The sequence below is a fragment of the Amia ocellicauda genome, chromosome 9, assembly GCF_036373705.1.
Source record: "Amia ocellicauda isolate fAmiCal2 chromosome 9, fAmiCal2.hap1, whole genome shotgun sequence".
Classification (NCBI taxonomy): domain Eukaryota; kingdom Metazoa; phylum Chordata; class Actinopteri; order Amiiformes; family Amiidae; genus Amia; species Amia ocellicauda.
Genome location: NC_089858.1, coordinates 10,447,919 through 10,472,679, shown reverse-complemented (window position 1 = coordinate 10,472,679; position 24,761 = coordinate 10,447,919). Strand labels below are relative to the sequence as shown.

At 39.4% G+C, this 24,761-nt stretch overlaps 1 protein-coding gene across 3 annotated transcripts in view; it reads right to left on the bottom strand.

Moving 5' to 3' along the window:
• Window positions 1-2,918: 2,918 nt before the first annotated feature.
• Window positions 2,919-24,761, bottom strand: part of rc3h2 (ring finger and CCCH-type domains 2) — a 44,043-nt gene continuing 22,200 nt past the window's right edge. For 2 of the 3 annotated variants that reach the window (XM_066713085.1, XM_066713086.1), the window contains exons 5-20: window positions 22,102-22,277; window positions 18,791-18,991; window positions 18,385-18,517; window positions 17,875-17,993; window positions 17,447-17,559; window positions 17,012-17,308; window positions 16,252-16,457; window positions 15,308-15,738; window positions 14,856-15,029; window positions 13,407-13,565; window positions 12,055-12,268; window positions 10,853-10,937; window positions 9,840-9,921; window positions 9,065-9,172; window positions 8,463-8,611; window positions 2,919-7,660 (exon numbers count right to left, since the gene is read on the bottom strand). In XM_066713085.1, the coding sequence (XP_066569182.1) occupies window positions 7,507-7,660; window positions 8,463-8,611; window positions 9,065-9,172; window positions 9,840-9,921; window positions 10,853-10,937; window positions 12,055-12,268; window positions 13,407-13,565; window positions 14,856-15,029; window positions 15,308-15,738; window positions 16,252-16,457; window positions 17,012-17,308; window positions 17,447-17,559; window positions 17,875-17,993; window positions 18,385-18,517; window positions 18,791-18,991; window positions 22,102-22,277 (2,801 nt within the window). In that variant the 3' untranslated portion in view covers window positions 2,919-7,506. The other variant, XM_066713087.1, reaches the window with a different exon arrangement.

The window sequence follows — 24,761 nt, the reverse complement described above, 5'->3', positions numbered from 1 at the left end:
CGAAGTTAACCATACAGTGTAGCTGCCTTCATCATAACGTTCCAGGCATTTCCTTAGAAAAGTAGGCAGTTGTTGGCCTTCCTTCTATCACTTGGAAAAAAATGATCAGCTCTAAAGTGTACCAAGGACTAAGTCACTTTTAGATCGTTAACAATTAACTTGTATTTTGAATGGAAATTTGGCATCAGATCAAGTCTTCAGTATCAGTAAGTAAGAACAATGATGAAATGCAAGATAACTTCCCAGCAACTACATAACCAATGATATCACAGACTGAATTTACAGAACTGGGGGGGAGGGGAATCTGTGAACAATGGAACACAAAAGTATATGGATACTTAATTATTTTAATTATCCATAGATTAACATATTATATACACATATTATACTTGAAAGACATATTTCTTTACTCCCATTAACAAATCTCGGACGCACATGGTACACAGTTTGTAGATCAGTAAAAAAAAATGTGGTCTGTGATCATTTGAAGTCAGAGGTCAAGGTACAGATGAAATGCATTGGATTCATGTCAGAAGTAGTCATGTTCATGTTAATTATTTTTTCCAAATCTATGTGACTTTCAAGCACTGCTGAATAAATAATTTAAGTATCCATAGATTAACAAGATGTTTTTCCTGTTATTGAAACTTTAATAATAACACAGCACATTTTAACTCCTGAAAGCCACATACTATTATTACTAATGCCTTGATTTAGTGTGTAATTAGAATATCATCACACTTCTTCAATGTTTGGAAAATGTCTGATTTCATGTCTCACACAAAACCTCTGCTTTCACATGAATTGGTCGTACATTGTAATTCTTTCGAATCTCCTTTTTGAGACTTACTGTGAAAAGTGTTTATTTGTTTCTTTACCTTTGGCATAATAGAGCACATACATGGCCTCAAAAATGGAAAATCATGTATTTTGTAGAGCCCTCCAAAATGTATGTTGTGTCATAATCAGCTTATGGTTTCTCTGTGCTCATGTTCCATTTGAACTGCAACTGTTACTACTTTCATTGCTGCTTGAATGACAGCGAATAGCAAAAATTCTATTCAAGGGACATTTTGCTTCCTCACTGATACTGATGCAAAATCCATAGTCGTCATAAATGAAATTCTGGGCACACACAGCCTTTGTGATTATGAGGAGCGTGTCAGGAGAGGAGATGTGATGTGGTTCAGATGAGGCCTGGAGAGGGCAAGGGCAAAGTTGGAGCAACAGATTCCAGAAACCCCCCATTCTGACCTTAGATAAATGTAAACTCAGATGTGGTTTTATGTTAAGGACATTCATCTGCCAATCACATGGGACTGTATCTTACATGTTTTCATTTTTTAAGAATACTAATTAGAGCTGAATTCTGGCAATAAATGGAAGAGATTGGTTTGTGGGGGCTAGTGTTTGATAGACTACTGCACTTCCACATATCAGGCCAACCTGTGTCTACCTAGTATATCAAGCTGTGAGGGAATCTTCTCGATGACAGGAGACAGGAGATGCCATTATACCTGCCCAAGATCCATATGCACATCACTTAAACAGACCTGGGGAATTGGCCTGCTGTCTGGTTATTACATAAGAACATAAGAACTTAAGAAAGTTTACAAACGAGAGGAGGCCATTCACCCCATCATGCTCGTTTGGTGTCCAATAATAACTAAGTTATCCAAGGATACTATCCAGTCTATTTTTAAATGTTCCCAAATTTTCAGCTTCAACCACATCGCTGGGGAGTTTGTTCCAGATTGTGACGACTCTCTGTGTGAATAAATGTCTTGAATGCCTTGAAGCCCAATTTCCATTTGTGTCCCCGGGTGCGTGTCTCCCTGCTGATCTGGAAAAGCTCCTCTGGTTTGATGCGGTCGATGCCTTTTTTGATTTTGAAGACTTTAATCAAGTCCCGACGTAGTCTCCTCTGTTCCAGGGTGAAAAGGTTCAGTTCCTCAGTCTCTCAGTAGGACATTTCCTTCAGACCTGGAATAAGTCTGGTTGCTCTCCTCTGAACTGCCTCTAGAGCAGCGATATCTTTCTTGAAGTGTGGAGCCCAGAACTGCACACAGTATCCAGATGAGCTCTAACTAGTGCATTGTACAGTCTGAACATTACTGCCCTTGTTCTCAGTTCTACACTTTTGACAAGATACCCCCTTTTTTATTGCTTCCCCACTTGCATTACAGAGGATGTTGTTTCTCAATTGCTTATTATGGATCAGCTCAACCAGAAAGTCGGGTTTTGACGGATTGGAACTTGTCTGACTTTTAACTAGGGTTTTCCCTGGAATCTCAGTAATTCTGAGGTTAATTGTGAACGAGTCAGCTTGAATGATTTAATTCAGAGTCCATCTTCCTGCAGAAACCGGAGCATGGTGGACAGCTTCAACCAAATCCACACAGATTCCTGGGCATAGATAGCTCTAAGCCATCTGGATTGCACTGTTAATTCAAAGCAGCAGGGACGAGACACTGTGTTCCTTTCTGTCTAAACTATGGCATCTATGGTAAATGGAGGAGAAAAAAAAAAGCAGAGTATTTCCACCAGATGGCGATGAAGTTTATGACGAAATGAAACGGCTTTTCCAAATTCCGTTCAATACGTGATCAGCACTTTGCATTCTGACCTGCCAGGTAGACTTGCATTTCAAATCAAAACAAGCATTTGTAATCTCTCATTATTTACATCTCTTTTTATGATATCTGTAAATAAATCACAACATGTTTAATACACAGAAAAGGCAGGATGAGGTCTGTGGTATATAGACTGTGAAAGGCTGGTGCAGTCCAGTGCAGAGTTCAGTCTCTCAGGGTTCAATATTCATCACAGTGTGGAGGTGAACTCGTTGTGCTTTGTGGACTATTTTACAAAGGGATCTTCAAAAGCAGAGGTAAACACAAAAACTGAATAGACAAAAGTATCAGTGGACAATTTTTATTTGTAAGCATGCAAATACATTTCAGGTACTGCAAACTCCCATCAATCACCTTTCAAATCCTGAAATCCAGGTTGTTCTACAATGGTGAATTGCCCAAAGCTAACAGTTCATTACTTCAGTGCGACAGCAAACATTTAACACAAAGAATTGATTCTTTGCTATTCCACATCTTTCAAAACAAACCAATGCAGACTGCACTGCCTCACTTACCAGTCCCAGAAAACAAAAGGGAAACCATTACAATTTGGTAGTCTGAAAATAAACAAATGGAATAGAAATTATTCCCTTAGATATTTTCCCCATTCGTTTAAAGATTTCTGTTTCATTTTAAATTATATATCTATATATATATATATCTATATATTTAAATATAGCTGATTATGTGTCATAAAAATGAGCATTAAATCCATCTTACGATGGTGCCAGCTTTATACATGACGGATGTGTACCATCTTTTATTTCATTTACAATTCAATCGAACAATAGATTTGCAAAGAAAATGTCTAATACAGACGTAAAATATTCACACGTCAGCTCCACAATCGGTTGTACAATTGACAAACAGGCCTCGTCCCCCAAAACCCCGCCCTCCCCGCATTTCTGGCTAAGCAAATTTTTAAAATTCAAAAAATACAAAAAGAAGACTCTCTTTTATTTCCAGGGAAAATAATAGGCGATAAAACTGTAGAAATGCAGACAGAAAATGCTGCAAGCTAACCACAATACTTCAGGTGGCTATACAGTGGGCATGTGCAGTACAAATAAAAAGCCACGTGTGTTGTATCACAACTACAGTATAATGTACTTGTTTGCCCAGCTAAGGAACTGCATGCATGTCCATGCCTGAGATTAATTGAGGCCTTTTACTGGATGGATTGGTGGGATGTGTGCAATTTGACTTGGAATAAGCAGTACTGCACAGGTCTTTATTATAGAAAGTGGAGACTCCTGTACCTGCCCACCTAATTCTCAGGGGTGATGTTGTCGATTAAGAAACCGCTAACATGATCCTCACTAAGGGCCAGTAACAACCGCAGAAAAAGGTTGACAGGTACAATGGCTGATGCCTATATATGGTCTCCCTTTCAAAAGAATTTGATGTAGAGCAAATTGATCCCAATCCCCCTCCAGAGTAGCACAACAACATTAAAAAACAGAAACAAAACCTAACATAATAGAGAACCCTCCCTGCACTAATTAATACAAAGTAAAAAGGTACATACACAAGATTAATTCATGTAATATGCGATCACCCTCAGTAGGTGCTGAAGATGCCATCAGTAGTTTTGCAACACAAGAGGATGGTTCTTCCCTGAGGGCTGTAGACACAGCATTTCTACCCCCCTTCCACCCCCACTTCTGTCATTAAGAAAGCAAACAACAGAACCTACAACTACAGAGCCTGGACACTGTCTTCAACTTGACAAATCTCAAAAGCTTAGGTGACTACGTATAAAACATACCATTCGTTTCTACTGTGGGAAAACAGAAGACACAACCAAATTCATTACATACAAGTTATCTATTTCAGTTTGATAAAAAAAAAATGCACATTATGATGGCACACGCAGACAAACACAAGATCACAATATAAACCTCTGTATAAAAATCTTCCATTCTGCATTTGTGTGTCTCCATACACCTGGTTTGCTCACACTCAAAGACTGGCCAGCACGCGTTACATACAGCATTGGTTCAAATGTTTTATAGCTTCCAGAAAAGAAGTTGATGTTTTAAAGTCTCTAACATATCAACATATGTACAGTAGAACAGCATTACCGTTCGTGTAAAAATGTTATTCACATTAAAAATGAATGTACATGTAAGGCCAACAACAGTGTCTTATCATTTTTATATTTACATAATGCTATACAGTAGGAATTTGGTAAAAAATAACATTTACACTATGTGGCATCATTCACAAAATACGTCACAAATATACACCCAAGTACACAGATCTGAACACCTGCTTTAAAGCACTGTTGGATGTAGAAGCACAGTAGTAAGAAACAAGGGAACAAGACTTTGTGTTAAGCACGGCCTCTAGACCAATCTTTCAACACAAAATGTAGTTGCTTTAAAACCACTTATTTAATCCAGCTTGTCAGAGATTTATCAAGTTGACGTCCAGACATCAGAGCCAATCCTTTCCTTACAGACCTATAATATAAAATCCTATTATGAATAGGAAAGTTGCCTATTTTACTGCTTAATGCAGCGATGCATTTCTGTTTCTTCTTCATATCAAGTACAGGTGCCCTCAGGAGAAAATACCTCACAGAAACGTAAGTGCACAAAACCATAATAAAATATCACCACCTCCTTCTGGGGTCTGTGTAGAATTTACCAACTTGGATGACCATAAAAATTATATATTTTTTAATGTGGTCTTTCATTGTTTGTATAACTAGCAGGACAACCCTTGCAAAATAAAAATAAAAATCCTGGTGACAGATGGGTGATGTTTTAAAATAATAATAAACAGTAAACAGAAAAAAAAAAAGAAAATCCCAGTACAAAATATTATAACAAACAACTTCACAGAAGTTATTATAACATGTTTTGAAATCTGTCAAATTTGTAAAATTAAAAGAAATTCAAATAGGAAAAGAAAGCCTGAAGGACAATGAGAGTTTCTTCTGAGACTGATTTGTGGTGGTGAAGTCATCCCGAGATAAAATAATGCAGGAAGTCAGTATAACCATGTATGCAATGCCCTTAAAGTAACTAAATAAAATAAGAGTGTTGGTCTTATTGATTTACAATAATTAGATTTTTTTTTTTTCTTTGCACAAGGATACAGTCCTGATCTCGATTGGTTTCCTATCAGCTGTCTCCCAGCAGTTTAAAAACAATGCTTCGAACAGAAAGGAATGGAATGTGACACTGTTTTTCCAAACTGTAAATCCCTCTTTGTTTACTGGCAATGAAGAGGGATTAACTGTGCTAGACCTTATAAACTTTATTATTTATTATTTTATTTTTCTAAGCTTTAACTCTGTGTGTAAAAAAAGAGACATTCCCTTTTGAGTGTGTGAAGTGCAGAATGCATAAGACCAACACATACAAATGTCACTGCATACAAGGTTATATCTGCCAGTGGTGCGGCCTCCGTTTTGAACTTTTTTAACACTGGCATCAGAATGGACACCTAGCAGATTCAATTTTCCTTGCAATAAGTAACCAGTGTGTAGAAGAAACAGCACACACCGATTTTCAAGTTTTAACTCAATATTTTTGCCGTTAGTGGTGTTTCACTGTTTCATGTTTCCTCTTTTTTTTCTTCCATTGATAATCACAAAATTAGGCATGACCAACAATTTGAAATAAATTAAAAGGTACACTATATTGCACTGTTAACGGTGAGCCCTACGGATACAGGCTGTTATTTATATTGTCTAATCTTTCAAAAAGTGACGATCATTTATATATTTTTATTTTGTCATGCAAAATGCATCCCTGTAAATAATATATTAATTTACTGTTGTAAACACAGTAAATATAGTCAAATAGACAATATTCTGCCATTAGCTGCCAGTTTTAAATAACTCTTTAGCTTTACTTTTTACCATATATTTAACACAGAACAAACAAGGTTATAAAAAATTGCACTAGTTAAAGAATTAAAACCAAATACCATGAAATTAGCATTATTTGAAATCTCTAATAAAAAAAGTAAATAATTGCTCAAGTGGATCATTATGTGCCCTTATGTTTAGAATTTTCAAATGCACTCGTGCATTTAAAAAACCCCAGAGCACTTCACTGTGACGGCGTCCTGACAAGGGTGTATGTTGAAGTTACCCACACAGCTGTAAAACAAATTAAAAAAATAACAGGCAATGTTTTCCTGCAAGGAAATTATTAAATAATGTGGCAAATGCTTAATGGCAGATGTCCTCTTTTTAAATATACTTTGTTAACTTGCTAACTTGTTAATATTCAGAATTTTTGCACTCTGCCTTTTGAAGCAGGTACATGTCAAAGTGCATATCTTTTCATTTGCTCCACTGCTTTGACAACTACAGAACAGTGATAGTTTGGAATCATCAATTACAAGTGAAAGTTTCACCATGTTAGCACTGAGGCAAGGGATCATATGAAATGTGCAACTATGCTAATTAATGACCAGTGATGGTACAGAGAATATTGTCTCACTATACAAACAAAACACCAGAGAGAGACAGAAAATAAATTGTATTTCACTAGATGCATCGTGGCAGGGTCCTGCTAGTTTATAATCAAGTTTTCTAGAGTGGAGAAAAGAAAATGCCATTCTGTATTACAAACGGCTTTGCTTTTGCACCCGGCTATTATAATGCTGCTTTTAAGCATCAAGTTATATAATGTCCAAATTCCTATGATGTTGGAAAGTGAACCTACCAAATTCAACAAAGAAAAGTTAGGAAAAAAAATGCAAATGAAAGGGCTTCATTCATAGTATCAAAAGGTCCACAGGAATCTTTTTGATGCCCCATAAAAAAAAAGAAATCTACCTCGAGTATAAAAAGCAGTATTATAAATGCTTGTTTTGAGATATCACAAGCAGGGTTGCTTTTTGTTCCTTCTCAGCTTCCATTGAGTAGCATCTCTCCATTGGCCGTGGTGCCGGCCAGATCCCTCTTCCTGTCCTCTGCAGCATGGAGCGGCCCGGTCTTCAGGACGAGCTTGCTGACACTGAGACCGGCAGAGCCGAGCACCCCTGCTGGGGAGGCAGACTTCCTGAAACACACAGTGATGGGATGAAATACTGATTGTTTGTTTGTTTGTGTTTTACTTTTTGGACTGTAAGTTAAATTCAAATTTGGACATGTGACAGCTGTTATGCAAGTTTGACCTATAGTGGTTTCTTAAATATATTTATATTCTGTAAAATCTTAGTAACTCACTTTGTCCATTAAAGTACTATCAAATTCAATCTTGCAATGACATATCTGACTTAAAGATTAAATAATACAGAGAAGCAAATTGCAATACGGTCCCCCCCGCCCCCTCCAGAGGCATCACTCAATGTGAAGGCTTCACTTGTGACAGTAAAGATTTCCAAGATTTTAAGAGGGCTCTCTATCTGCCTCCAGGTCTGAAATGCTGCTGTGGAACGGAAGCAATGTCTGTCAATGCCGAAGCACAAGGCTAACCCACGGGGGAGTGTAAAGACATACTGCGAATAAACGCTAATGACAATGCTGACAGATGCGGACTGGCTAGAACAAAGAGCGCGAGACAGCAGAGTATTATCTGTGATCACATAGCTCATTATTTCACAGTTCTTTAAAGGTACATGCTGTGTCATATTAATATTTACATCCTAACCTTTCCATCATGGACTCTTGGACTAACTGGACTAACTCCTCCACCCGAGAAACTAAAAGAAGTAGGAGGCAAAAGCAAGGAATACATATTCTGATAGATAAGGACCAGAATATTAAGCACAACATTTGGCTTATTTTCCAGTCGAAAAACAGAGATTTATGAAATATGAATAAAGAAACTAGTTTTTTGTTTTCTATGAGAGTGGTCTTACTTGAAAGAAATTTTCTTCATGAGATGGTTCCCCATCTTGTTTGGTGTCATTTTGTCATGCCCTTTCCTCTGGTGTCCATTAGCAGCAGCGGTGCCGTTGGACAGATGGTCGTTGTGAGACCTGATTCTGAGCTGGCGATCCAGAGCCTCCTGCCGTATAAAGAAAGAATAAAGAATGAGCAGCTGACTTGAATTAATGTGTTGCCATTCCAAGCTTTCATTATAATGCATTCATTCAAATAGTCACTAGGCCATTTTGAAGTTGAAATAAAATAATCTTCCTTAAATGTGAATTAAATGTGACAGAAAATTAAAAACCTTCATATCCTTATATCCTATATCTAACTTAAATAGGGTCAAATAGTTAACCTTCAATAGACCTGTTACAGATCAATATGGGAAGGGCCCCAAAAAGATTCATTCAAAGCTGAATTTGGCTTGAGAGGATACACTTGATTTTGTCGTCCCAATGTTGAACTGACCTAAAAGAGTTCATGTTTTTTCTTTGCATATGTTAAGCTAAAGCTGAAGGACAATTAATGCATTTATTGTGTTAATGTGGTAACATTTCCTCTGATTCATCTTCTAAAAACCTGGGCCCACCTCTGTATTGTCACCCTGTGCCTCGGGGTCATCAGCATCCAAAGCAGAAAGTTCAAGCTCTATATCTCTGTCTGGGCTGGCTTCCACCAGATCTTCAGCAAAGTCGGCCTTGGGGTGAGACGGAAGGAATGCATTAACAGAGCGTTGACACATCGCCGGCTCCCTCAGAGCAGAGTCTGCCTCACAATCAGACACAGCCCCCTGGGCAGACTGCGAGACGAGAACAATACCTGGCGAATTCTTGCATTCAAACAGAAAAACAAATAAATGCGATGGATGGAAAATTAAAATCTGTCTTTGAGTGGCTACAAGACTGCAAGGGCAGCAACTCCTAAACCACGCCATGTCGCCTGAATTGATACTTTGGGAGGGCATATGCCCCTTCAATGAACAGTGCATAGGATCGGAAGATGTGTTTGTATTGAAGGATATTCTCCAACATTGTCCTCTTGTTTTTAAAATTTCTACATATCTGTCTTTTCAAAAAGAGATACAATTCTCCCCTGGTTACCAGCCCCAGTTACACTAATCTACCAATTTATAGGACACACTGGCATTGTGTTGCCCTTGCACTGACTTCTCATTTAGCAACACAGAGTTTGTGTCTGGAGAGATGGTATTGTAACCTTGCTGTAAACTTAGTAATCTTGAAACAGGAAAATGTTTATTTTGACTTCAGGATTACACAATTAGGAAAATCACACACACACACACACACACACCAATCTGACACACTACGAATGGCGATTCCCAAAAGTGAAGAACATCTTTTTACCTGCTGTAGGTCTGTGCTTATGTTATCTCCAGGGCTGGAAGACTTTCGCTGAGCATTGAGTTCTGAGACTCCTAACCGATCGCTGCAATTCACAACAGAGAGGTCACATCAGAGCTGTCCTCACTGTGAAATCGAACGAACACAATGCTACACAATGACACTGAAGGGAAAGTAGCCCGCTTCAAAAAGATAAGTGTCAAACAGTTTAAACAAATGTTTTGAGTAATGTGGCTGCATTCTTCCTCTCAGTTGTTCAACTCCTGACAAACATTTGAGGTTTTACAAGATTAAGTCCAGTGCTCTCCCTTTCAAAATGGCAGCTTCCTTTCACAGTGTGTCCTCCAGGCCGCTGTCTGTCTGAAGTCTCCCACAGTTGCTAAAGGAGCTATGGGCTCTGTCAACATGCCAAGGTTTGGTGAATGATGTTCTTCTGGCAGGTAAGATTGACAGCAGATAGACAGCAGCTGGAAGGATATATACACCTACTTATTCTTTAAAATAAGCCGATTAAGGCAAGATACTGTTGCGGGACACAGAGAAAACCCCCGGTCAGTGACAACACGTCTTTAAATGTGCGAATGCATGTACTGAGAAACACAAGCTATTTTAAGATTGCATTATAAAACAGGAAAACGCTAGATAACATGTTAGTGGGCAAGTTTAATGGCACGCAATTCTGCAGCACTTGAAACAAGACACTTACAAATAGTTCCTCTAATTGTTAATTTAAACACACACACACACACACACACACAAACATCAATATGTAAATATATTGACTACAGTATTTCAGTATTTTTTTACACTTCCTGTATTTCAGAGGCTATTACATGTTATATACACATACAATGGCAAGGGCCTGGACACATTACAATGAGAACAGATCAGGAATGAACAAATGAAGCCACAGAATTGGAGCCCAAGAGATGAAAAACAACCAGGAAGAAAACCACAGGGAAGATGGGAAGATGTTTATATATTGTATATTTAGCAGCAGTAAGATCATACTGTACCTTTCCAGAAATTTTGAATGATTTGAGGAGTCTGATCCGTATGAGCTCCACCTGGAATCGCTATGATTAATATAAGGACCATAGTCTAAACATGAAAGGATGAAATATGTTAGGATTATAACAGTATGTACATGCACTTGTTACAGTGGCTATAGGAAGTATTCACCCCCCTCTGACATTTACACATTTTGTTGTGTTACAACCTGACATTTTGAAGAAAAACAAAGAGACAATTTAAATGTATCATAATTTCATGTTGTAACACAAACAAAATGTAAAATAGACCAAGGCAGATAATCCTTCCAATAGCCGCTGTATGTTACTTGCTAGATAGACTTAACTACAACAAGATATTAATAGCAGACTCTGACATGTGATCAATTATTAGTGGATGTAAGAAGAACCTTGCAGCTGACAATATAATCTTAAACCAAAATTAAAAGAGAATGACAAATAAAGATAAAAGTGCAATTCCATTTATATTCAAGCTTTAATCCTGCTACAAGCAAAGAGGATTCTGTTTAATGCTCCACCCACATGAGACAGAGAAAATAAGAGATGTAAAGATTTATTTTTTGATATTTCTATTAATAAATTATTTCATCATTACAAGAATAAAAACATTAGTATAAACAATTGCATTATGAATAGAAAAATAACAACTGATAATTTGCTTTTAATTTAGGAATGTGTATGTACTACCTCAAACGCACACACACAAATCTTGTGAAATGTACAGAAATATAGATTGATTAAAGCAATACTTTATTTGCAAAAGATTCTAGGTAGAATACTTACACCCTTATGGACAAAAAAACTACTTTGGAATCCCACTAATGTTTACACTATTGGTTGAATACTTTTCTGCTTCATATAAACAGATGCCAATTAAGATTGGCTTGCTCTATAAATGTCCCCCCACATATTCTCACAGAAATAAAAATTAAAGTAACAAAAGTCTCACCATCTGTCTTTACTTTTCTGATGACTGTAATGTTTCACCTTATTTTCCTTATCTTAAACAGCACCTTTACTGTGGTTTCACATGTTATGTAACATGACTGTAACTCTGAGAACATTACTATGTTGTGCAAGGATTCCACTCTACTTTACTACTCTTTGCTTGTAATTCTAGGTGTACATAATGGTGAATTTCTAGGTGTTGCATCTCCAGACAGTTTGAAAGCCAGATAAGCATTTACCTCTGAAATTGATTGGCTTAGTGGTACTTCCTTGGGAAGCAGTAGCCTGGATAGGATCAGTGGTGTGGTAACCTGTCCGGGAAGACCTGGAAATCGCACCCCACTTGGAGATGATGGGGCCTTCCCCAAAGGGAATTATGGGATCCTCGTCTTTCACCCTCCTGTGTGCCTCAAACAGGTGCATTCTTCTCTTGATGTCCACACTGTCATGATCCTGGAACACGATCGCCACAAGATAAGCAACATTAACATGAATAGCATTTTTGAATTGGTACGGTTACTGTTTGTATTGTACACTCATCTAAGTTCTTTTGGGTTTTAGAATTTGAGAATTAGATACTTACAGTAGTCTAAACAGAAGATAAAGTTAACCAGTTTAAAACAATTCTAAGTGTAAAATGCTGTCTGTCTTAAAAATAATTATAAGACTTTTCCCAGCTAAATATGACATTTTACCCTTGAATACTAGACTACAACTGTGTCAGCTGTCTGTGTTTCTGTAACTCTCTGGGGGCTGTAAAACTTAATTGTGATGCAAAGCATAATAATAACAAGAATAATAATAACAGTGAACAAGAGTGGTAATCTACTGTACTTTTTGAATGTAGTTTTCCTCCTAGCATTTTATTTCAGCTTGCTATGGAAGCCTGAAGGTCCACAGTCTCACTAATAGCTGCTGTCTCCAAACAAGGATCACATGAGCAACCGGCCTACTAAATTAAGTAACAGTTCTCGAGAAAGTAGCACTACAGCACTGCAGCACTTTGCAAACCCATCAGCACTTTAGGTTATGAACAGAAATGTTGACCCAGTGATGGTCAGGTTAAGAGCTTTTCAAACATGCATGCCTGTGATCCCCTACAAAGCATCTCCTTCCTCACGAGTACATATGAGACGGCCATCTATTGCAAGGAACTAATATAAAGCTCTTTTCCATTAGCCATTATTGCTAGTTCATTCACAACCATACACTTCACAGCACAGCCACACTTCAAAGACGAATAATGACTGTGGCATTAGTCATGAAAAGCAGTTTTGCAAAGATGGGGTTTGTATTCCGCCCATTTCAAATAACTTTGTTGCTTCTACCAATTTCCACAGTGTAAAATGACCAATTTTGGCACAGTGTCTGGATCATACATGGAAATCCAACCATTTTAAAGGTCGTCAGGAACAAAGGATCAACATTGTGCACTTTGGAAAGGTTACAGTGAAGCCATTAGGCCTACCATGCTTTTGTTAGTAGAGTCCTATTGTTTGATAATCTTACAATCTCAGTGTGCCATTGCAACGAAGGTCTTTGTTAATAATAATCCCAAACCCTCCATGTAAAACAAGAAGTACAGACTTACTGTCAGCTCCACGCTGGAATTAGCCATGACATCCTTTGGTTCAGAGTCAACGGCATTGATGCAAGTGCTGATAGTGCCACAGGACCAGGGGGAGTAGTGGGAGAGGTGGTCTTCCCCCTTGTATTTGGAACTCACATAATCACCAGGACTCTCTGAAAACTGCAAATAAGGAAGCAATCAGTTACTGCACTTCATTTCATGTTAAAGCTTCCTCTTTCATGTATTTTTTTATTTATCTTTCAGCCCACAGACATTTTACATTCTGCGTGTGTCATGGTATTGTGTAATGAGATACCAAACAGATGCCCCTGTTCTTAATAAAATATGACAGTCTGTTCTGAAAGCACAGTCTGGACAGCGCACACAACACCCTACAAAGGACACTCCAATAAACCAGTGCGGTTGTGGAGGAACTAAGCTATGCTGTGCGTCTGCTGTTGTAGGCATGTCTGCATTACCTTCACATACAGCAACATTCACCCCAGCTCTCAATACTGCCAAGTTCTGTTGCCCAGCAACTGTCACAGTTTAAAAAGCTTTTGAACACAAAATCTTCTTTAAACAACAGGAATAACAGCTCTGGGCTAAATTTAATGACTACCTACACAAATAAATGCAAAATCTGTGTTCTTCAAATTGTTATAGATTTCTGTACTACTGATCATTGGTAACAAAACCTGTTGGTAAACTTGACTTGCAAGCAGTTAAATATCATCAATAATATTCCATGCATTGCTTAAGTGGTTTACCTAAGGATGACTCATCATCTGTAATATGTCAGATGAAAGAAAATCAATATATGATTCATATAAAGAGGTGGGCATGGTTATTTCGAGCTACTGGTAGTTTCAAATATATAACAGACAACAAACTCACAAACTCTAAAAATATGCAGATTGGGACATATTAAAAAAAACATAATTTTGATATATTTTTGAAAACTGATGCGGACTGCTTTCTGCTTTTGAAAAGTATAGATTGATATTGCTATTACATTGGATAATATATAGGTAGGCCCTGATATATGCATCATTATTATTATTATTATTTTTAATGAATGAAGCAGCTTGGGTTTGGAAATGTTTAGCTTTTGAAGAGTCCAAACTGTGATTGTGTGGAAACATATGCAAACATATGTAACCACCCCCAATTTAAGAATAAACACACAGACTAGCACACACTCACACACACTCACAGTCAAACACGCTAACTCACACTCACAGACTGAAGGATCAGTGAAACAATGATTACAACGTCCCTTTCTTTATGCATCTTCTTCACACAGTATACAAGGGTAACAGTCACTTTACAGACTTACATATTAAAAAATTAAATTCAACATCAATGTTTGTATGCATTTCTAGGAGAAACCTAGCCCATATTCTACATGTGGATCTAACTTGCTTACATTTCCACACAGACAAACCCATTAATTTTCGGAAGGCCTACCTCACTGCTGAAGTCGACGGTGAAGAGCGGGGAAGAAGGGGAAGGGGATTGTGTGGCTGTTGGAAGTGCAGGAGAGACCAGCGGCGGTGGCTTCTGGCTGTGGTACTGGGCCCACTGCTCCGTTTTCTGTCTGAACAGATCGCCGTACCCCACCTGCATCCGACTGTATGAGTCCTGAAACCACACAAACGTAGATCCTCAGATTGAGCACTAGTAATTATTTTTACTTCCATAGGACAGATCAGTTTATACACCGGATTAAACAACAAGCTAAACATTGATTATATGGGAGTCTAGACTCTACTCACCTTGGGTATAATAGATCAGTTACTGGTTCGAATGTTGCCTGTGTGATACTGCTAGTGATCTGGATTCCACAATGGCCAGGGATTGCTAGACTTGCTACCTGACTTGTTGTAACGCACCAGCCCACGCTTCAATCCCACACTTACCCTTTGCAGTGGCGCTGCTCTCTGCTCACTGGGCATCTGTCCCGCCACGGAGTAGTAGCCATCCAAGGAGTTGTATCTCTCCCTGAGCGGAGGCTGGTAGACAGACGAGTGCATCACATCCATGGGAGGTAACGAGTTGCTTCGCGCGTCGTCTCGGTGGTACATCTGCGGCCGCCACATGCGCCTGCTGTCGTAGACCGGGGCGTACATCCCAGAGTGCACCGCGGGGACAGAGTACTGCTGAGGGGATGGGGGGTAGGGAGAGGAAGCCACGCGCTCTCGGGGCGGGAAGGAGGGGTACTGGTCTGGGTACGGCACTGATGGTGGGGGCAGAGAGGACTCCGGCACGTTGCTGGATCGGACAAAGCGGGTGACACACGGCCTAGGCTGGATACTGGGAGGAGGCGGCGGGGGAGGGGCGTAGTAATTGTCTGCAGAAGAGGAAGACCAGCAAAGTCAACATGAGGGTTGTGGTCTGAATTTCACAAACTCTACATCCATTTAGTGTAATGAGCAGAGAAGACTGGCTTAAGTTCCTTTTGCTTTAGAAAACTAAACATTATCGATCAAATAAAGCAATCAAACATGAAAGTGACTCATTACTTCGTATTCTGCATATATTTGGTTACATGAGATCATTTAAAAGCCTTACACATAAAAACAGTAAATACTGTAGAGAATGCTGAGAATGCATCGGAATAGATTAACAGTTTATAACAGATTAATAACAGTTTAATAGTTTAAGTCTTCAAAATAGATTTTAGAATATAAAACAAGGGCAATAATAATTTCTCGCTCATGTTCTCTAGTAGCTCAACAGGTATTTCTCATTCAAAGATGCATGGTTTGGGCATTTATGCTAGTGACAGGTGAAGACTTCAGCATGGTTTTTTGTTTTGTATTTTCTTTACTCGCATTGGAATCAATGTCATGTCTTTACTTACTGGTCTGTTGGTATGATTGCACATCATAAGGTGCCCTCGGGTCCTGGTAGTAAACATCAGATTGGGGTGGAGGATAAAGCGGAACCCTTGGGACAAACTGTCCAGGTTTCGAATGTGCTGAGCTGTTATCAGGTCCACCACCAGGAGCGAGAGCTGAGGTATCTGAAGCATGGTTAACGGGCGTCTTCGGGGGGGAACTGGACTTCCTGCAGGACACAAAGCAAATGCACCAAACTGTAAGATGCACGGGAAGGACGCAATTAACACTTCCAAATGAACTTGAGAAAATTAGGCACAGCCATTCCACAGAATGCCTTTTTCTTGTTTCACAAACCCCTTTAATTTTATCTTAAAGAGCTCAGCTTTTCTTTGAGGCAGTGTTTACTGGAATGCAGCACTTTCTGCCATGGCTCTTGCTAAGCACACATCATTTCTGATTATTTACCGAACTAAAATACAAGCGAGGCTTCGCAGATTCGGTAAATTAAGATTTGCAGCACAGAAGTCGCTATAAAGGATATTTCACTGTTGGCTGCTCCACTAGTTGTCTAAGGTCTTTGGACGTGTGAATCTGAGTTTAGAGTTTCAGAGGACTTCCTGAGAGCACCGTCATATGTTGAAACATTGTTGTAAGTGAAATGTTTACGTCAAAGCCAAACACATTACTTTGCTGTAAATTGCCTGAGCACAATGCAGAAGTACACTCTGTTCACACAATTATAAAATGGAAACTTTCAGAAGGAATTTCTGCTAATCTTACAGCTCAGGTGGCGACGTGGAGAGGCAGCTAGGAGCACTCAGGCCATTGCCTCCACTCCTGACCAGTTTCTTCAGCTCTTCGAAGCAGGGATCTCCACCGCGCGGAATGAGCTGGGGGGCCGTGCTCTCCGTGGGCTTCAGGCCTGTGCTGCCTGGTGCCAGCTTCTCTGTGCTGTCGGAGGCCCCTGAACCGGCCAGGATGCTGCCTGGTGGAGTGGAGGCTGTGCTGCCCCCGCCCGTCTTGCACAGTGAAAATGGTCTCACAGTGCCGGTGATCTTCTTATTTTTCATTCGGTATCTGAGAGGAAAACAATGGCCACATTTCATTACCTGACAAAGACAATGCTATTGGCGTGTCTGAGTGATTTGTAAACGCAAAATGCAAATATTCGATATTCAATATTTGAAGAGTAATCTATGGGAAAACTCTACTTACTTCTCTAGTTCCTCCTGGGAGTGAGCAAATGTACAGTTGGCTCCCCGCGGACAGCCACCCTGTTGTCTCAAGTCCCGGCACATACTGGTTTTATATTTGCTGTTTGGTTGTGGCTGGAAAGAAAGGAAGCTGAAATTAAGAGATGTAACCTTGCCCCCCACCCCAACATAAATCTGTCCTAAATAGTTATACAGCCCAGACTTTTTCAAGGAATAAGGACTTTTACACCCCAATATGTCTCATGTGATTTCACTAAAGCATTAGTGAAAGGGACAAAGCAAAAATTAAAAAAAATATACTACACATTGATTCATGAAGAAGAGCAACAGGAACTGCAAAGGATTGGCAAAATGCTGGTATAATCTTTTTATGGCAAATGTGGTCAAACTAGCTGCCTAGTGCCCTACTGTAATCAAGCAGCATCCTACCTGTGGCGTTTCATGTCCTTTTTTACTGAAGTTCTGGATGAAATCCACTAGTCCATGCACCACTATCTTCACTGCCAGCATCACGTTCTCTAGCTGTTCCCATGTTGGGGGTGCAGCATCTTGAAATCCAAAATACAGACATCGAGAAAACATGAAGTTGGGCAGAGAAATCCCTTCGAGCTCTGAAATGTTACCTGGCTACATCATGCAATAACCAAATGCAATCCTTATATGTCAAAGGTTTTCTTTTTCATTCTGTTTCAATCAAGAATCTGACACAAAAACAGATTCTACACCAGTCAACTTTTTTTTGTCATTTCTCATTGCACAATATATGTCAACCTTGTTTCAGGGTCTGATTCACCTGTTGGTTGACTACAATCAGCCTTAACTTACTGATAAATAAGATTATCTCAATTATCTGATTGTCATTTTTTGTTTAGTTTAGTTTTTTAATGAGAACTATGCTCATGAACCAGTGTCCTGCATCGCTGCCAGAACACACATTACCTGGGTTGTGGTCGATGTTTGCTAACAGCTCCAGGTGTGGTCTCAGGCGATTCAGGTTGGCTGGGTCTCCTGTCCGTTGCAGGACAATCGTCAGCTCTTGAACACTTTTCGCAAAGGATTCTGGGGACTGGAGCTGCATTCATCATAATAAAAACATTTCAAAACAAAGGCTACCAAAAGGGCCTAAAAGATCCATTTATATAATTGATCCATTATGGGATCAAGAATTTCAAGGCATGTGACCAGTTGTTGCCAAATAGCTATAGCCAAATTATAGTAAATCTGAAAAAACCTTTACAAACTCAATATCTTGCATATTGAGTTTGATATTGTAGCACAAATACAGGAACAAAAACCAGGCAACTGTACACTTTCACATTCGTCCCTGGGTGGGAGTGACACCTACCTTATCGATAATCGACTGCATGTGGGACTTGTGGGCCAGATCACCGTAAAGAAGGGAAGACCACTGCTCGGGAGAGATGCGCAGCCCTGCTTCCATGGCGATGTGAACAATCTGCGCGTCGTGCTCCCTGCGCAGGGCCTCATACGTCCGGAACTCCTCCTTCAGCTGCATCAGGGATGAGTCTTCATCTCTCTTGGTGACCTGGTGGGAGACAAGGCCAGCCTTAGCGACTTCAGAGCAGTAGCCTTGATTCTAGACACAGTGCGCTTATTTCCATACTGCACGGTGATCAGTCATTATCCAGATGGAAAAGTCTCTATAGGGTTTAAAATGCTCTAGTCTCGATTTTACATCTGCCTGTGTTCATGCACCTGATTTGGAGACACACATTGAAATGGAAACAGACATTCTGTTTACATCCTGACCTTTATCTAATTGATTTGCAAGAAAAACGGTTCCTCTTGTCTATTAAACAGTACGGTAAGGTAGATATGAAACAGGAACAACATAGTAGGTGATAATACATAAATAATAACATTTTACATCTACTGGTATCATTAAGAGTACACTGTGAATTCATTTTGTTTATAAAGTTAGCATTGTTTAACTGGGCTGAACATGTGTTTCTGTCCTATTACAATCACTGCTTACATACAATTAGGTCTGTAAATATTTGGACAGTGACACAATTTACATCGTTTTGGCTCTGAAAGGAATCAAGATGTGCTTTAAGTGTAGACCTTCATCTTTAATTTGGGGGTAGTTACATCCAAATTGGGTGGACAGTATAGGAATTACAGCCATTTTATATGTGCATCCCCCAATTTTAGGGTCTCAAAAGTAATTGGACAAACTAACATAAATCATTAATTAAAATGTGAGTTTCAATACTTGTTTCCAAATCCTTTGAAGTCTGGAACCCATAGACATCACCAGATGCTGGGGTTCTTCCCTGGTGATGCTCTGCCAGGCCTGTACTGCAGCTCCACTACCTCCACCATGCTTCACAGATGAGGTGGTATGCTTCCGATCATGAGCAGATCCTTCCCTTCTCAATACTCTTCTCTTCCCATCATTCTGGTACAAGTTGATCTTTGTCTCTTTTGTCCATAGGATGTTGTTCCAGAACTTTACAAGGTTCTTTAGATGTTTTTTGCCAAACTCTAATCTGGTCTTCCTGTTTTGGAGGCTTACCAATGGTTTACATCTTGTGGTAAACCCTCTGTATTTACTCTGATGAAGTATTCTCTTGATTGTTGACTTTGACACAGATACGCCTACCTCCTAGAGGGTGTTCTTGATCTGGCCAGCTGTTGTGAAGGGGTTTTACTTCACCAGGGAAAGAATTCTTCTGTCATCCACCACAGTTGTTTTCCGTGGTCTTCCAGGCCTTTTGGTGTTCCTGAGCTCACCAGTGCATTTTATTTTTTTAAGAATGTACCAAATAGTTGATTTGGTCACACCTAATGTTTTTGCTATATCTGATTGGTTTGTTTTGATTTCTAAGGCAAAACTGAAGACAAAACGCCCCAAGAACAAGCGGGAACTAAAGACAGCTGCAGTACAGGTCTGGCAGAGCATCACCAGGGAATAAACCCAGCATCTGTTGGTGTCTTGGGTTCCAGACTTCAGGCAGTCATTGACTGCAAAGGATTTCCAACCAAGTATTGAAACTCACATTTTAATTAATGATTATGTTAGTTTGTCCAATTACTTTTGAGACCATAAAATTGAGGGAACACATATAAAAATGGGTGTAATTCCTACACCATTCACCCGATTTGGATGTAACTTCCCTCAAATGAAAGATGAAAGTCTACACTTAAAGGACTTGATTTTCAAAATCCACTGTGGTGGCGTACAGAGCCAAAATGATGACAATTGTGTCACTGTCCAAATATTTATGAACCTAACTGTATACAAGTATATCCTTTGCTGGAATAGTAATATGCACGTTCATGCAGTTAAACATAACTGATACAATTCTATACCAGGAGGTTTCAAATACTACTGTATGTCCATGAAGGTTAAAGCTAATATCCAACTGCTAAATGGATTGAAAACAGAGTCCAGTGGAGCCACACCACATTGGACACTAAGGTCATTATCATCATTTACCCTTGCATGTGAAACTGAGGCCTGTATCTTGAATGATTTAATGAAATGTGGTAATGAAATTAGCAGATGAATTAACACTCACATGCTCAGCCCTATCGGGGTGTATGTTAAACTGGTGTATGTGCTTTAATTGACTGGAACAACCTTGAGTTCTTGCCTGTACAGTACCATCATAAACCTATTACAGGATATACCGCTGAAGGCTAAAAAAAAGCCTTCGGCACTCGACAACAACTGTGACTACTGCTGCAGCTGTTCAAATATAGTGCGCTGAGGCACATTCAGGGCAATGCTTGCATGCCAGCAATGCCACAACAGGCCAGAACAAATTACAATTAAGACTGAAGCCCACTGTTTCTTAGACTTGATCAGGGTGCTTCTTAATTATAATTTGTTTCCAACCTTGTGTAAATATAAAATAACGACACACATCTCTGAATAAAGTGTTCCTGTATCAACGTCCTGCATTTTTAGTGTGTCTTTGAGGATGCAGGGCACATGATAATGGTGACAAGGCGGGGTGTTGTTTAATTTGTTTGTAATATGCTTTTCAATATTAACATATAGCATAACATTGATAAAAGTAGCACACTTGGGTGGATTTCAGCGCCAAATTGTATGGATAAAAAAAGAAGGAGAATATAGCCACAGAGAGTGTCTCCTTTAGGAAATTGTCCCTTAACTGATGCACCAAAAAAAGACTATGCACTGCTGAGGGAAATGTCTCATGTAGATGCTATGTAAAAACAACAGGGCCTCTCCGACCCTGTGGACTAGTTAAAGCCGTTCAGAAATGCTGAGTCACCAAACTGACCCCAGACCATCTTCATTTTCTAAAAATGATCTCCTTCTGACTTACACATGGGATATCACATACTGCATTACAAAATGTCAGATCGCAAGCATGGCATCACAGACAGGATGTAGTGAAATTAACTGGTGACACATGATAAAAGTAAAAGTCTCGGATAGTTATTAACAGAGAAGAAGCAGGCGTCTTAGGGCTCAGCCGAAAATAAAAATGTAACTGAAACATCTGCCAAGGAACATTTCTTTTAAGGTTCAACCTGAATCTTTGTCACTAGGCTTTTCTATGTCATGGTTGAATCAAGTGTGTTGGTCCAGGCAGAATCTGCTGGGGTTTGGGAAGTAAGAGTTAATCAACATAGGGAGGAGGCCAATTGAAACCGTACCTTGAAGCAAGAAGCCCGATACAGAAGCTGGACTACATGGCCGATGCTGGTTTTTGATGCCTGTGGAAACCTTGCCTCCAGTTTCTGCACAACAAAGAGGACCAACACTTTCCTTGACAGAGCAGAACCATCTTCCAGGGCAAGAAGTACCAGCTTCAGAGCATCCTCCTGCATAGCTGTGAACAGCACCACACAACAAAATAATCAGTGACCGCAGTCAATATACAGCTGTGCTGACAGGAGGCCACTCCGGACAGCATGAAAAATATCTCAAACATGGACACTCATGCAAACAAACTAGAACATATATTAAGCACTGATAAAATGCATTTTGAAGGCTGGGTAACATAAAGGTAGTGCACAAATATGATTCTAATGGTGCTAAAAGATTAACTATAAATGCAGAGAAACTGTATAACAAAATATATGTGACACTACAACACAAAACCAGTCGGATGTCGCAAATACTGTTTTGCCAATACAGGGAAAAGTAGTCAAAAGATCTATATAATCGATTTTGAGTTTTCAGTGTTTTCGGATACTAGAACATCTTAACGTTCAATTTCAGTTTTAATATTATGTGTAAGTGCTATAAACTGGACATTTCTTGAAGTGTACCTAAATTATTTTACATGGATTCTCTCATAAAAAGACGTAAGGTTCAGTCACTTAAACATAATAGTTGTGTGTCATGCCAGTGCTGAAAGCTGTGATGTTTAGTATCAAAACAAAGCTCAGACTTTGCTCTTGCCATAAATGGTGTCATTTCATTCCACTTGGTCAAGCAGACCAACTGGAAGGTGTTTAATTGAGATTTATGCCTTGTAAGCAAACCAAGCATGTTGCCACCATGTGACTGGGTTACAAGTTGAAGCTACGAGTTGAAATGGTCTCAATCACGCAAGCACGAGCTGGCATTTTGACAGCTCCAAACATAGAGAAAGAAATTGCATCAATGCTGAACACCGGCAAAGACTAAAAAGTCTGCAATATTGCTAAAGAGTTTATGAGGAGAATGTCAGCTGAACATTAACAGCAATTTTCTCTATTTTGTATATTCCAATTAGTGGGACTTTAAAATGTCATACCTTTGTGAATTTACATATCTTAATAATATATATATTGTTATAAAGCAATAATCCAGCTCTATCAGATATAATGATAATCTGAAATGTTGGTGATGTGACTTGTTTTGTGGTGGACGGTCACATATATATTTAAAAAAAGTAACAAATTTATGATAAAACTGGTATAATTTAATTTCACTTCAGTAGAATACACAAAACAACATAGTTAAAAAAAAAAGCCAAAAACGACAAATACATGGCATACATATTAATGACACAGTACAGGCTCCTCACTTCTACCCATTCAGTGACACTGAACCTTTGTTAGCACTGAACAACTTTGAAGCGTTAGGCTGACAGTACTAGCAGGTGTTTAATAGGTGTCCTCAGGTTTTGTAAACCAAGTCAAATCAGGTGTGAAGGAACTATGTCCTCCCACTCAGAATCTGCCCTATGTGGATTCATCATCAGACACCAGCGCAGTTTTGTGTCATCTGTATGCAGAGCGCATCTCTAATAAAAGGCAGCACAGCCCCTGTACTGTACAGTGCACAGCGCAGTCCCAGGGATGCTCTACATATTGATTTGTAAACTTTGCCAACCGTGACAATCCAATCTGAGATGCCAATGCAAAAGGCAATTACAGCAGGTAAAGCCACAGCTCCAAACTGGGTTGATGTGCGTCTGTTTATTGGCCGGTTTTCAAAACAAGACAAGATTGCTTCAGGGCAAATACAGTGAAGCAGACCATTTGCATGCAATGTCTTATGCTCTTGAACAGTCACTGTTCCCTCCACACTATTATAACCCCCTGGCTAATGTTCTGGCCAAAGCATCAGTCTCTGCACACAGGAAAAGACACAACCTTTCCCTGCAGCAGACTCTTCACTAAATCTCCGGGACAGACAGGGGGGAGGTGTGTGGGGACTGCTGGAGCTTTATCTGCTCTCATGCCAAGCAAACATATACATCAGAATATGTTTATCTTTCAGAGGCAATGCAATGGCAGTTAAAGACAATGTTTACTTTGCGGCCACAGAATGGGCCACATGCAAATGCAGGTCACAGAGCTGAAAATCAAACTGTGCCAGGAATGGTGGGGTAGAGAATTAATTACTCTGGAACGTGTTCCAGAGAATATGCCACAATACTCTTTGTGAAGGGTAAGTATCATGGCTTAAAACTCCAGACGTAGGCCAGGGTTTACCATTAGATTCAAAGTGTGTGGGGATAGCGGACAAAAGTAAAAAATGGTTGTCTCAATAATACCTATCCAGCGTGACAAAGTTTTATTTAAATATGTAGAAACAGAAGTGTTTTCTTGAAGGGTTTTGAACACTTTACAGTGTATGAGGCTGTGCAGCGATTTCTATTAAATCAACAGGCCCACGGACAATTATGTTTGATGAGCAACACCATGCTTACAAAACACCAGTCATACACTTTGAAATGGTAACATCAAAGTTGAACACATAAATAAATGCATATGTAGCACTATTAGGTAATCCGTTGCCAACCGTAGGTTTCCCTAACGAGTATCTGAGAAAAAATTCCTTTTTTGTTGAGTATCCATGCATAATGTTTTATAGACAG